General features: G+C 39.6%; 1 protein-coding gene across 8 annotated transcripts in view; it reads right to left on the bottom strand.

The window, feature by feature from the left end:
- Positions 1 to 14,377, bottom strand: part of LOC121439592 (nuclear receptor coactivator 1) — a 222,209-nt gene that overhangs the window by 41,493 nt on the left and 166,339 nt on the right. For all 8 annotated transcript variants that reach the window (XM_041640118.1, XM_041640122.1, XM_041640121.1 and 5 more), the window contains one exon: positions 8,799 to 8,979. In XM_041640118.1, coding sequence (XP_041496052.1) covers positions 8,799 to 8,979 — 181 coding nt within the window. The remainder of the gene's footprint in view (positions 1 to 8,798; positions 8,980 to 14,377) is intronic.

A 14,377-nucleotide genomic window follows, 5' to 3' on the forward strand; every position in this document is an offset into this window, starting at 1 on the left:
CAGCCTGTTTTTCCTCATATTTAAAAACAAAATGAAAACCCAAAAAGAAACAAAGAGAGTAAAATTCGCGTGTTGAGTTTGATGTCCAGGCAAACATTAGTAAATAAAAACAAACAACAATAAAACCTATAACAAAACCACTCTGATTCACTCAAAAGTTTTACTTCTATAGGTTCTATGCTTAAAGGAACTTGGTTTTATCTTAGGGCCACTTCAATCTTTAGACTTCCTTTAGAAACTGCCTTTTATAGAAAATCTGAGTTATTTCTTAGAATCTAGGAAACATACAAGTTTTCTCTTTTGTTTCATGGCGGGGGGTGGGGAAGCCCTATTTTTAGTTAAGTTTGTTTTCTCACCACAAACGTGAATGTGTGTGTGTGTGTGTGTGTGTGTGTGTGTGTGTGTGTGTGTGTGTGAAACAGGACAAAAGGTCAGATTTTGGAGAGAGGTAGCCAAAGTGGAGTTTAACAAAGGAGCCCCGAGACATTTAGAGGGCATTAATATACGTATGTAATGTTGTTTTTTCAGAAGAAGGTTTGCTACATTGTCCAGGCAGTCCTTGGCCTCAAAACATTCAGACATGGCTCTGCAAATAGCTCAACATTACATCGCATCAACTTAAACCTAGCCAAGGAGAAACTCTGTATCCCCTCTAGCAATAATGAACCCAGAAAAAGGTTATTAAATAATTAAAAAAATTTCTGCACAGCAAGGAGAAGGCATCATCTTTCAGGAGGCTGTTTTTGCCCTAGTTACTACCTCCAATGGTTGATCCAACAGCTTCCCATTCTCACATTCATGGCTAATCCCCCTCAGCTGTTGAAAATGAAACTTCTGGCTCAGTTTGTGTTACATCTGGCAGTAACTGCACAGCAGTTAAGAGTGTCATTGTGGTCTTGTAAACAGTAAGTAGAAAAAGGGGTGATTTCTTTAGTAAATAAAAACTTCCATAAATTAGAGTCCAATAACCAAATAGATAAACAGTCAGAGACTAAGAAGAGGTTGCCTAAGATCATTGAAAACTGTTAATGTCTACATGGGAAGTAGAAAGTATAAAAAGGCAAGATCTCCTGAGTAAATTGGGAGCATGGGGACCTTGGGGAAGGGTTGAAGGGAGGAGGGAAGAGGCAGGGAGGGGAGCAGAGAAAAATGTAGAGCTCAATAAATATCAATAAAAAATGAAATAAAGAAAACAGTCAACGTAACGCAGAGTAAAAGTAATATACTTTGAAATTACATTGTGAAAAAACCCCACAATATTTACAAAGATAAGAAAATGTATAGTTCAAAGTACTGAGAAAGATATATAGAAATAGGAATATCAGTGGTATAATTTGTGAGAGGAATCATTTAGTATTACCTATGCATCTATCTTTTGACCTAGACATTTATATTTAGAATTTATACTTCAGATATACCCTCCCAAGTGATAGTCATCCCTATGTAAGGTTACTTATTACAGTTGCTCTGAATAGTGAAAGGTACCAGTCACCAGTCAGCTCTAAGTAACCCTAATCCTCATGTAGATACGAGAATGTAAAGTTATGAACAGCATGCCACCCAAGAACAAGGTTAACAGACAAAACAGCCAATGTGCATAGTATGATGTCTTTTCCTCAGTGTGTAGCTCAGGCTGCCTGACCTTAAATTTGCTTATGTAGCCAAAGTTGGCTTGTAACTGGTTATCCTCCTGCCATGTGTACACACACACACACACACACACACACACACACACAAACACACACATAACTTAAAAGTACATACATGGAAGATGAAGAGAAGTCTGTCATATACTGTTTAGACTTACAAAAGATATGACTTTATTAGAATGAAAAGATAATACTTCATATTGGTATTGTTTTGCATTTATAAGTATGTGAATATCTTAATTACTAAAATAAATAAAAACCCACACTATATATAATCTCTAAGACAAGAAAGTGAAATGAATCTTAAGTACTAAAAACTTATTTCATGGAGAACTTATTACTTTATAGCTATATATTTTATGATTATTATTTTGCTTTTTTTTGAGACAGGGTTTCTCTGTAGCTTTGGAGCCAGTGCTGGAATTAGCTCTTGTAGACCAGGCTGGCCTCGAACTCACAGAGATCCACCTGTCTTGCCTCCCGAGTGCTGGGATTAAAGGCGTGAGCCACCACCGCCCAGCTATAGTTCTATATTTTAATGATCTACAAGTTAATAGGGATGTATATATTGAGGGAGTTGTAAAAAGATCTGTAGGAGGAGCTCAGTTGTTTACTCAGATACTTCTGGAATTCCCTTGCAACCATTTAATCAGTCTACAGTCTTTTTAAAAAAGTCTCTTTTTTTTTAAATTTATTTATTTATTAAAGATTTCTGTCTCTTCCCTGCCACCGCCTCCCATTTCCCTCCCCCTCCCTCAATTAAGTCCCCCCCCCCCTCAGCCCGAAAAGCAATCAGGGTTCCCTGTCCTGTGGGAAGTCCAAGGAACCCCCACCTCCATCCAGGTCTAGTAAGTTGAGCATCCAAACTGCCTAGGCTCCCACAAAGCCAGTACGTGCAGTAGGATCAGAAACCCATTGCCATTGTTCTTGAGTTCTCAGTAGTCCTCATTGTCCGCTATGTTCAGAGAGTCCGGTTTTATCCCAGGCTTTTCCAGACCCAGGCCAGCTGGTTAACTTAAATGAAGATTGTTTAATTAAAATGCAAAAAGATTGTATTAAAGTACATAGAGGTTCCTGGGGTTGGTGAACATTCGGGTGTTTGATGCTCCTTGCTTCTCTTAACACTAGAAGAGTGTAACTAGTCAATTGCTTGAGGGAGGCTTAGGTCTTGAACTTAGGTCTTACCACAGGGCAGAAAACCCTGACTGCTCTTTGGACTGGAGAGGGAGGGGGAAAGGAGTGGGGGGAGGGGGAGAAGGGTGGGAGGAGGGGGCGTAGGGGGGGAGGAGGGAGAGGGAAATGGGAGGCTGGGAGGAGGTGGAAACTTGTTTTTTTTTTTTTCTCCTTTTCTCAATAAAAAGAACAAAAAACAAAAAAAAAGAAGAGAATGGGAGGAGAAGAGGGAGGGGAAACTGTAGTTGAGATGTAAAATAATTAAATTTAAAAAAGAAAGAAAGAAAAGTTAAAAAAGTCTCTTAATAGGCAAACCTGATTAGTAAAACAAGTGTTACTGGCATGGCAGGATAGTTCAGTAAGGCAAGTGAAGGCACTTGCTATCAAGATCAAGGCTGGCCCATCTTTACCTTGTACATGTGATCCTCCTGCCTCTACCTCCCTGGGATTGCAAGCATGTACCACCATGATCAGTTTTATGCAGTGCTAGAGAGAGAACCCAGGACTTCATGCATACTATATAAGCATTCCGCCAGCTGAGCTACATCCCCATTTACTGTTACTTGTAGGTACTCACCATCTTATTTACTTGTTTACTTTATATTGCAAAACTTTATTACAAATTTAAGATATGGGGAACCCTAATTCTACTGAAAGCATTAATAATTATGGACAGTATTATGGACAGTTGTTCTTTTAAAAGATCCCACTGAAGCTGGGTGGTGGTGGCACATGTCTTTTTTTTTTTTTTTTTTTTTTTTTTAATAATTTTTTTATTAAGACAAGAAGAAAAAAAACATAAACAAAAAACAAGTTTCCACCTCCTCCCAGCCTCCCATCTCCCTCCCCCTCCTCCCACCCTTCTCCCCCTCCTCCCACCTTCTACCCCTCCCCCCACTCCTCTCCCCCTCCCTCTCCAGTCCACAGAGCAGTCCAGGTTCCCTGCCCTGTGGCAAGTCCTAGGTCCTCCCCCCTCCGTCCATATCTAGGAAGGTGAACATCCAAACTGGCTAGGCTTCCACAAAGCCAGCACATGTAAGTTGATCCCGAATTTCCTGAGAAACCGAAACACTGACTTCCACAGTGGTTGCACAAGATGGCATTCCCACCAGCAATGGATGAGGGTACCCGTTCCTCCACAGCCTCTCCAGCAAAGGTTATCCTTGGTGTTTTTGACTTTAGCCATTCTGACAGGTGTAAGATGATATCTCAAAGTTGTTTTGATTTGCATTTCCCTGATTGCTAAGGAAGTTGAGCACGACTTTAAGTGTCTTTTGGCCATTTGAACTTCCTCTGCTGAGAATTCTCTGTTCAGTTCAGTGCCCCATTTTTTAATTGGGTTAATTAGCATTTTAAAGTCTAGTTTCTTGAGTTCTCTATATATTTTGGAGATCAGACCTTTGTCTGTTGTGGGGTTGGTGAAGATCTTCTCCCAATCAGTAGGTTGCCTTTGTGTCTTATTGACTATGTCCTTTGCTTTACAGAAGCTTCTCAGTTTAAGTAGGTCCCATTTATTCAATGTTGCCCTTAATGTCTGTGCTTCTGGGGTTATACATAGGAAGCGATCTCCTGTGTGGCACATGTCTTTAATCCCAGTACTTGGGAGGTGGAGGCAGGCGGATCTCTGTGAGTTCGAGGCCAGCCTGGTCTACAGGCGTTAGTTCTAGGAGAGGCTTCAAAGCTACAGAGAAGCGCTGTCGAGAGAGAGAGAGAGAGAGAGAGAGAGAGAGAAAGAAGAAGAAGAGGAGGAGGAGGAGGAGGAGGAGGAGGAGGAGGAGGAGGAGAGAAGAAAGAGATTCCATTGAAAATATGGCATTCCTAGGCTTAGTTCCACTCCTGTCAGAGTGACACTCTCAAAAAACTAGCTGTATTTGTAAGGTCACAACGCCATCCAGTATTTAAAGCTTAATTCTCACACTAAACTGGAAGGTCCAGCCAGGGTAAACTGCTTCTCAGTAAGATACCCAACTGATTCCTCGCATATTAATTTAGATGACAGCAAGAATTTTTGTTTTACTATGCTTTTAGAGTTACATTTATTGCCCCTTTCCTTTTCAGCACAAAGTGAAAAACTTCTCTGAATGCAGAAGTGTTAATGGGATGTGGCCAATGAAACCTAACTTTACTTGTTTGTATATTGTTGACCTTTCAATGAGAACAGCTAATGAGTATTCGTTAACCCTGATGCTACAGAAGTTAGACTAATGGAACTCAGACAGACCCGCTCAGTGAAGGAGATGGGGCAGGCACATCCCAGGAAGAGTTCCTTTGGTTGAGATCCCTGGTTACCCACCATGTATACTCATTCCACTTGACCTGGAGTAAGGCTGTGCTACAGGTTATAGCAGACACATCAATAAGGCCATGAACAGACAGAGAAAGCATGAGATGTTTTTCTCATGACCAGAGATCTACAACCCAACGCCTCACAGGGTCTCACGTTGAACTTGGAGCTTGCTGATTTGGCCAGCATGCCCCAGGGAACCTCTTGTCTCTGTCCTGGGACTGCAGGTGTGTGCTGTCATGTCTAGCACTTTATTTTCATGTGGGTGCTGGGGATTGAGACTGGGTCCTTATGTTTGCAAGGTAAACACAGTGCCAATCAAGCCACTTCTCCAGCCTCGGTATTACTTCTTTAATAAATGTGCTTGGTTAAAAATAACTTTACAAATTATCAAACATTCAATTGACTCTCAAGGACAAGCTCTGGAGATAGTTAGAAGGACATCGAAGGACGGAGAAGAAAACGGAGAGCTTGAGGCCAGCCTGGGCTGCTTTGCAAAGATCCATCCCAAAACAACAGTGAAAGCTCCAAATAAACAACCAAAAGAACAAAAACTGCAATCAGTGAAATAAGAAAAATAAAAAGGGAAAAACCCACAGTGGAAAGGAGGAAGAAGCCTCAGCAGAATTATGAAGTCTGAAGGATAAAGCACAAATGGAAAAAAACTGATGCTGTAACTCAACTAAATTGAGACACAGGGGAGAAGATTTTCCTAAATGGGTTTTCTCAGAAGAGCGCTAGGACAACTCAGGAACAGGCCATGGGCTATTGCTGGGACAATTAAAGGACAATGAACAGCTGCCACCAGACCTCTGCTCTGATGCAGCTGACTTTGGAATGTGCCCATGGATTAAAATGGTGAGTCTGTGACTCATGGCAGAAGTTCAGCCCAGGGAGTCTCCCAAAGTGGGTGCCAAGGCTGCCACAGGAGTTTCCTTGTTGCCGATCTCTATCCCTCTTAGTAACTGAGAAATGAGGCCTCTGCAATCAGAATCTGGGTTTAATGCCAGGAAAAGAGGCTTCTTTAGCTAAGAAACATGCTAGCTACCATAATTTTCAAATTCTAAGTCTTCCAGGATATACTGAGAGAGTGAGAAGTCACCACTCGAGCAATGTCAATAGCAGCAAAGAGAGCAAGCAAATTTAATACTGCATGAAACTGAAGAACAAAATGGAAGCACTGCAATAGAAAGGCTGGGTCATGAGACAGTTACAGTAAAGGACCGTCGCACGGACGCTGGATTCTCACACTTTCCTCCATCCATTAGGGCAGCCTACCGTTTTGAGAGAGGTCTGAAAGAGTTGAGACTGGTGGGCAGGGTGTCCAGGCCCCTCCAGTGTGGACTCAGTACTTTGTCTTCCCTATGTTCTGAAACTCTTGGGAGAGATATCTCTGGCCCGCTTTGGTTCTTGTGGGGAGACAAACTAAGCAGGGAGGCTCTGGTGCCAGGGGGAATCTAAGCAGGTCATAAAGCAATCTTTGGGGCCAGTAGAGGGTCCTGCTACTGCAAAGAGGGAAGCTACTGAAGTGAATGCAGCCTTGAAGGAGACAGTGCGGATCAGCACCACCCTGTAGAGCAGGTGCTCTCCCAGTTCTCCTTTCAAAATAGTTTACTTCTACGTGTATGAATGTTTGCCTGCATATATGTTTGTGCACCAGATGCATGTCTGGTGCCTGGGAAGCCAGAAGAAGAGAGGCATCTAACCCCTTAAGTCAGAGTTACTGACTGTTGTGAGCAGTCATCAGGATGCTGGGAACTTGGAATCTCTGCAAGAGCAGCCAGCACTCTTAGCCTCTGAGCCATCCCTCCAGCTCTGACTTCTTCAGCTCTTAATCATTGTTTTTTTTTAACTTCACAATATTTTTAGTACTGTTTTACTTTATTTAAAAAATCTTTAGTTTTTACTTTCTATTCTTCTTAAATTTACTTAATTTCATTTATATGGTTTTTTTTTTTTAATGGATTTTTCCCCTTCCTAGGCAGAGCCAGGGGTTGAACTGACATCCCCCTCAATGACAGGCACAACCACAAAGATCTTCTTCCCTCCTCACATTCTCTCCCTTTTCCTTTTTTATTTAACCCTGCTTCTTCTTTTTTGCCCTGTTCCTGGCTCTCGCCTTCACTGTGCTATTTTACTGGCTAACAATGAATTCTTCACACTTTCTTTTCCTCCAGTTACTAAGGCTTGTTTTCTCTTCTCTCTTCTATTGGTTAGCATCAGTACTTATGTAGATGAGAGTTCCCATCTCCATTCGCTCTCTCTCTTTTTTTTTGGGGTGGGAAGCATAGCCTGCTGGTAACAATTATTATTTTTTTAAAAAACATCTTTACTTCACCTATTTCTGAGTGATCCTGGTATAGAAAGTCAGTTGTTTTATTTGTTCTTCCATCATTTTTACATCTTTGTTTTATTTTAAGTGGTACTAGGTATAGAAATTAGTTAGGCTTTTGGTGTTGCTTATTTGATACAATGTGTCATTTTTTTTTCTCTTAAAGATTTCCATTTTATCACTGGTTTTAATTGTTTTCAGGTAATTTGGCTATGATATCTTTGATATCTTTTTTTTTCTCTTATAAATCAAGCCAAACAAGAAGTGTTGACTCAGAGACCTGCCTGCCTCTTGCCCTCCTGGTGCTGGGATTACCTGACTGTAAAAATAAGAGTATTGAGAATATGTATCATGTTCTCGAATTAGACAATGACAAGGTGTACTGTGAGAACTTTTTGTGTTAGGCAGCTGTTGAAGCCTTTGAATCTGGAGAATCATCCTCAACTAGTTCCAGAAAATTTCCCCTATTTTTCTGTTTGGCATTCTCTTCCCTTCCTCCCATCTTCTTCTACTTGAACTTGTGGTGATCTTCCTGACTCTGCCTTCTAATTTTTTAATTTGTACATAACATTTCCAATAGATATTCTTGTCATTTTTCTTCTTCCCATGACACTGTTATCTTTACCTTTCCAGCTGTGTTATTTCAGGCACCAATGAACTCACTGTATGTTTTTATTGCATACTTTGTTTCTTCTGATTTTTTTCTTTATTTCCCCTCCTCCTTCTTTGTTTTCCTTTGGTTTTTGAAGACAAGGTTTCTCTGTGTAGTCCTGGCTGTCTTGGAACTTGCTTTGTAGACCAAGCTGACCTCAAACTCAGAGATTTGCCTGCCTCTTCCTCCCGAGTATATTGAGTGTGACATCATGCCGGGTAGAGTCTTTTTGGACCTCCAGCCCATAAATCAAAACATAGAGACTTATATTTGAAAAACATGATCTGACACAATATTGTGTTTCTGAGTGTTATTATGGGAAACTCTGGATAAAAACACAAATCACTCTCCTTACAGTCAACCACTCACTATAACATCAATTGCAGTAGGACAGGGATTTTACTACATTAGAAACAGACAAGATCAATGCAAGCTGTAATTCTAGTATTGAAAGATGAAGGTAGGAGGGTTAGGAGTTCAAGGTCATCCTCAGCTACAAAGTGGAACACATCAGAACCAGTCTAAATGGAAATGAATGATGAGTTAAGTTCTTATGTCTAAAGATAACTGTTTAATGTTTAGTGTTGCATAATGAAAAGATGTCTCATTCTCAATAGACAAACAGTTTCTGCAATCATGGGGCAAGACAACACGCTAACCCACAGTTCTACTAAACACTTGAAATGAGATGTGGACCCCAGCACATACTGTTCAGCCTGGGAGCAGATCTGGCAGTGGTGGGCTGAAGGGACGCTGGCAGCATCTCTGACTTGATGTTGACGCCAGTGACCGTACCATCCATCCGGTCTGTCTCACACAAGCTGGGCAATTGCGCTGCCTTCTCCAGCGTGGGCAGTAACTGATCAAACTGGTCAAGGTCAGCTGCAAACTGAGAAGAGAAACAAAGTTGGAAGGAACGAATTTTATATTCTCATCTGCAGGTGGAGAATGAAATCAAATGTGACAGAAGCTGATTTAAGAAGGAAGAGGTGTGGAGCTTTATTAAAATCACATGATTTGGCCTGGTGTGGTGGCACATGCCTCCAATCTCTGCACAGGGAGGTTAGCCTGGTCTACAAGAGTGAGTTCCAGGATAGTCAGGACTACACAGAAAATCCATGTCTTGAAAAACAAAAAAAATTTTACATAATTTATCTATTCTACTGGGGAAAATTTAGACTCTATGAAATAATATTCAAATACAGCAGAATGTAATAACAAATTATCTAATACAGCTTGGTAGAAGTGTGAATATAGGAGAAAAACTTGGGCTGGAAGATATGAAGATAGCTGTGCTGTGATGCATTATGGTGTTTTTTCCCCTGTCCTAGTTTTCAAAATACGGTAATACTTTAAATGTATATGATTATATCATTTAAAAATATAACAAGAAGTTTGTGTCTGGGTTACCTCACTCAGGATAATTTTTTCTAGTTCTATCCATTTGCATGCAAATTTCAAGATGTCTTTTTTTTTTTTCCTGCTGAGTAGCACTCTAATGTGCAAATGTCCCACGTTTTCTTTATCCATTCTTCAGTTGAAGGGCATCTAGGTTGTTTCCAGGTTCTGGCTATTACAAATAATGCTGCTATGAACATAGTTGAACAAATGTCCTTGTAGTATGATTGAGCATCCTTTGGGTATATTGCCCAAGAGTGGTATTGTTGGGTTCTGAGGTAGGTTGATTCCCAATTTTCTGAGAAACCTCCATACTGATTTCCAAAGTGGTTGTATAAGTTTGCGTGTGGATACTAGCTGTAAAGCAAAAGATATTGAGCCTATAGTTCATGATCCCAGAGAAGCTAAGTAACAAGGTGAACCCTAAGAAAAACATACATAAATCTACCTGGAAAGGGGAAACAGACAAGATTGCCTGACAAAACTGGGAGCATGGGAGTGGGAGGAGTAGGGAGGGTGGAAGGGGAAGATGAGGGGAGAATGGAAGGAAGTAGGAGAACTTGAGGGAACAGGATAGTCGAGATGGAGGAAGGACAGAAATGAGAGCAAGGAAAGAGCTATTTTGATTGAGGGAGCCATTATGAGGCTAGCAAGAAATCTGGCACTAGAGAATCCACAAGGAAGACCCCAGCTAAGACGGTAAGCAATAGAGGAGAGGGGGTCCGATCTTCACTTGCCCTGTAGCCAGACTGATGAATATCTTAAATGTCACCATAGAATCTCCATCCAGCAACTGATGGAAGCAGGGGCAGAGACTTGCATTGGAGCACTGGACTGAGCTCCCAAAGTCCAGTTGAAGGGTGGGAGGAGTGAGAAAAGAGCAAAGAGGTCAAGACCATGATGGGTTCACCCACTGAAACAGTTTACCTGAGCTAATGGGAGCTCATCAACTCCAGCCGGACAGGGAAGGAAACAGCATAGGTCCAAACTAGTCCCCCTGAATGTGGGTGACAGTTGTATAGCTGGGGCAAACTGTGGGGCCACTGGCAGGGGCTCCAGGATTTATCCCTACTGCTTGTACTGTCTTTTTGAGAACTTATTGTGCTTGGATGGATACCTTGCTCAGTCTAGATATAGTAGGGAGGGCCTTGGATCTTCCCCAAAGCAATGTGCCTTACCCTTTCAGAGGAGTGGATGGGTCAGATGAAGGGAATGGGAGGAGGGGAAGGAGAGGGAACTAGGATTGATACGTAAAATGAAAAAAGAGTGTTTTCTTTTTTAAAATAAATAAGTTTGTGGAAAAAAGTTTAAAGTGTGTAAACTTGAGAGATATCAGAAAGCCCAGGAATTTAACAGAATAGAGAACCTCTGTTTGAGGGTATATATAAAAGAAAGTTGGCCTTTATTTCAGAGTAGTATTATACTATGAGTACTGTGGGATAATTAATTAGCATAAAATATTTACCCTGCTTCAGTTTCATTATTTAATTGAATTAAATTTTACCTTTTGGAGTGTGTAAGTGAATTACATGTATTATTTTAAATGCCCTAGTCTTTCCAAAGTTACAGTTCACATGCTGTCACATGCAGCCGTAATTCCTTAGTTTTCACTGCTGAGTAATGTCCCTCTGTAAGAACATATCACAATATAATTATTTATTCTTCTGTAATGGAGTTTTGGGCTATTTCCAGAAGTAAGGCTTTATGAACAGTTTTAAGCATGGCTTTTATTATGCATGTATGAGAAACATTAGCCATCAGGGAAAATGAACAAATTCAACTACATTAAAATAAAAATTTTACTTCATAAAAACCAAGACAAATAAAATAATAACCACCTAACCATTAATGAAAACACAAGCAATTCATGGAAAAGGCACCTGCAAATATATAACTAATGGAGGATCATCCTTTAAATATATGAGGAACACATTAAAAAAAAGCCAACAGACAGAGGAAAGCACATTAAAATAATGGGTATGACTAGATTAGGCAATGTACAAAAGAAAATATCCAAATGATTAATGGACATTAATCAGAGAATATGAACTAAAAACTATAGGCTGTTATACACATATCCTAGAAAGGCTTAGTTTAAAAGATTGACAATACAAAGCATTACCAAGGATATAGAACAATTACAAGGAATTCTTGTATAATAGAAAAACCACATACTACTAACAATGAGTTTATGCATAATTTAGGATTGTGCAATTCTACTTCTAAGTATAAATTCAGCAGAAATGTATGTACATGAACACTGAGACAGACCTACAAGCATTATCTGATATACAGTGACATTACTTTGTAAAGACATTGTTAAATTTAATTTTAAAGCTTGATATTTAAATATATTTAATATTTAAAACTATTTTTCTGCTTAAAAAATAAAATATTAGTTTTATTTTATTTTATTTATTTATTTATTTTTTGATTTTTCGAGACAGGGTTTCTCCGTAGCTTTTGGTTCCTGTCCTGGAACTAGCTCTTGTAGACCAGGCTGGCCTCGAACTCACAGAGATCCGCCTGCCTCTGCCTCCCGAGTGCTGGGATTAAAGGCGTGCGCCACCACCGCCCGGCTAGTTTTATTTTAACTAAAATGTGAGACACAGTCTTATCTTCAAAGAGCACACATGCAGTCAAAATGGGGAGAAGAACATGGCTTAGCTCAGGAAAGTTAAGGACCTTTCCAGGAGTAGAATGTGTTAAGGAAGAGAGATACTCAAAGAGACAGGGCAGAAAATCAAGCTGTTTCAAGAAGCTCAAGAGCCTGGGCATACTAAGTGTGAATCTTGTGTCACAACAGAGAGTCTTAATAAATGGCACTGTGATGTAGTGTCTTTCAATTTGAAGACCTCTACATAACATGAAAGCTCTTCAAAGAGAAGGTTCATCTTTTCCTGAAATTCTTTCACGGTTTATAAGCAATTGCACAATACATGACTCTGTCTATTAATTTTCACACCTGCTCCACAACATCCTAAACATAGAAGTTTCTAACACTTGTGAACAGGCTTCTTTTCATTCACTCCTGTCTCAGGACATGTTATGGAAAGGCAACAACCTGCTACCCAGAATCTAAGTTCCCGTTCTTTGCTGATGATGCAGAGTACAGCAGAAGCAGCCTTAGAAAAATGCCTTAACGAGCTCACCTTTCCTATGTCCTCATATTTCTCTCTTATTTTGTTCATATCAGAGGCTCCACAAATTAGCTGTTACCCAGAGTCCTTTGAAGAACTTCTGGTCTGCCAGACAGAAACTTAACAGAGAAATACGGGAACTAACAGATGTTATGTCTCCAATGGGCCTAACAGACATCTATAGAACATTCTATCTAAACATAAAAGAATCAAAAACTGACCACATACTCTGTAACAAAGCAAATCTCAACACATACAAAAAAATTGGAATAACTCCATATATCTTATCGGATCTCCGTGCCTTAAAGTTAAAATTCAACAGCAACACTAATTTTAGAAAGCCCACAAACACATGAAAACTGAACAATGTTCACCTGAATTACCAATGGGTCAAGGAAGAAATAAAGAAAAACATTAAAGAGTTCCTAAAATTCAATGAAAATGACCACACAGCATACCCAAACTTATGGGACACAATCAAAGCTGTGTTAAGAGGAAAGTTCATAGCACTAAATGCCTACATAAAGAAGCTGGAAAAATCCCACGCTAGCAAGTTAACAAAACACCTGGAAGTTCTAGAACAAAAAGAAGCAAACTTACCCAGGAGGATTAGATGGCAGGAAATAATCAAACTAAGAGCTGAAATCAACAAAATAGAAACAAAGAAAACAAAACAAAGAATCAATGAGATATGGCTGGTTCTTTGAGAAAAATCAACAAAATAGACAAAACTATATCCAAACTAACCAAAAGGCAGAGAGAATATTCAGATAAACAAAATCAAAAATGAAAAGGAGGACATAACAACAGACATGGAGGAAATCCAGAGAATCATCAGGTTATACTTCAAACACCTGTACTCCACAAAGTTGGAAAACTTAAAGTAAATGGGCAATTTTCTGGATAAACATCACTTACCAAAATTAAATCAAGATCAGATAAGCAAATTAAATATAACCTTTCCTGTAACCACAAATGAAATAGAAACAGTCATCAAAAGTTTCCCAACCAAAAAAACCTCAGGTCCAGATGGTTTCAGTGAAGAATTCTATAAGATTTTCAAAGAAGAACTAATACCAATACTCTTCAAATTGTTTGACACAATAGAAACAGAAGGAAAATTGTCAAACTCTTTCTATGAGGCTGCAGTTACTCTGATACCCAAACCACACAAAGATACTACTAAGAAAGAGAATTACAGACAAATCTCACTCATGAACATTTACACAAAAATACTCAATAAAATACTGGCAAAACGAATTCAAGAACACGTCAGAAAAATTATTTACTGTGACCAAGTGGGCTTCATCCCAGAGATGAAAATCTACCAAGGTAATCTACCATATAAACAAACAGAAAGCAAAACCACATGATCATCTCATTAGATACTGAAAAAACCTTCGAAGAACTTGAACACCTCTTCATGAAAGAAGTCTTGGAGAGAGCTAGGATACAAGGAACATACCTAAACATAATAAAGGCAATACACAGCAAGCAACAGCCAACATCAAACTAAATGGAGGGAAACTCCCAGTGATTCCACTGAAATCAGGAACAAGACAAGGTTGTCCACTCTCTCCATATCTATTCAATATAGTACTTGATGTCCTAGCTAGAGCAATAAGACACCAAAAAGGAATCAAGGGGATACAAATTGGAAAAGAAGAAGTCAAACTCTCACTATTTGCTGATGATATGATAGTTTACATAAGTGACCCCCAAAATTTTACCAAGGAACGTCTACAACTC

Source organism: Microtus oregoni, unplaced genomic scaffold (assembly GCF_018167655.1).
Source record: "Microtus oregoni isolate MIOR12 unplaced genomic scaffold, Mior012 000062F_ref0000492, whole genome shotgun sequence".
Classification (NCBI taxonomy): domain Eukaryota; kingdom Metazoa; phylum Chordata; class Mammalia; order Rodentia; family Cricetidae; genus Microtus; species Microtus oregoni.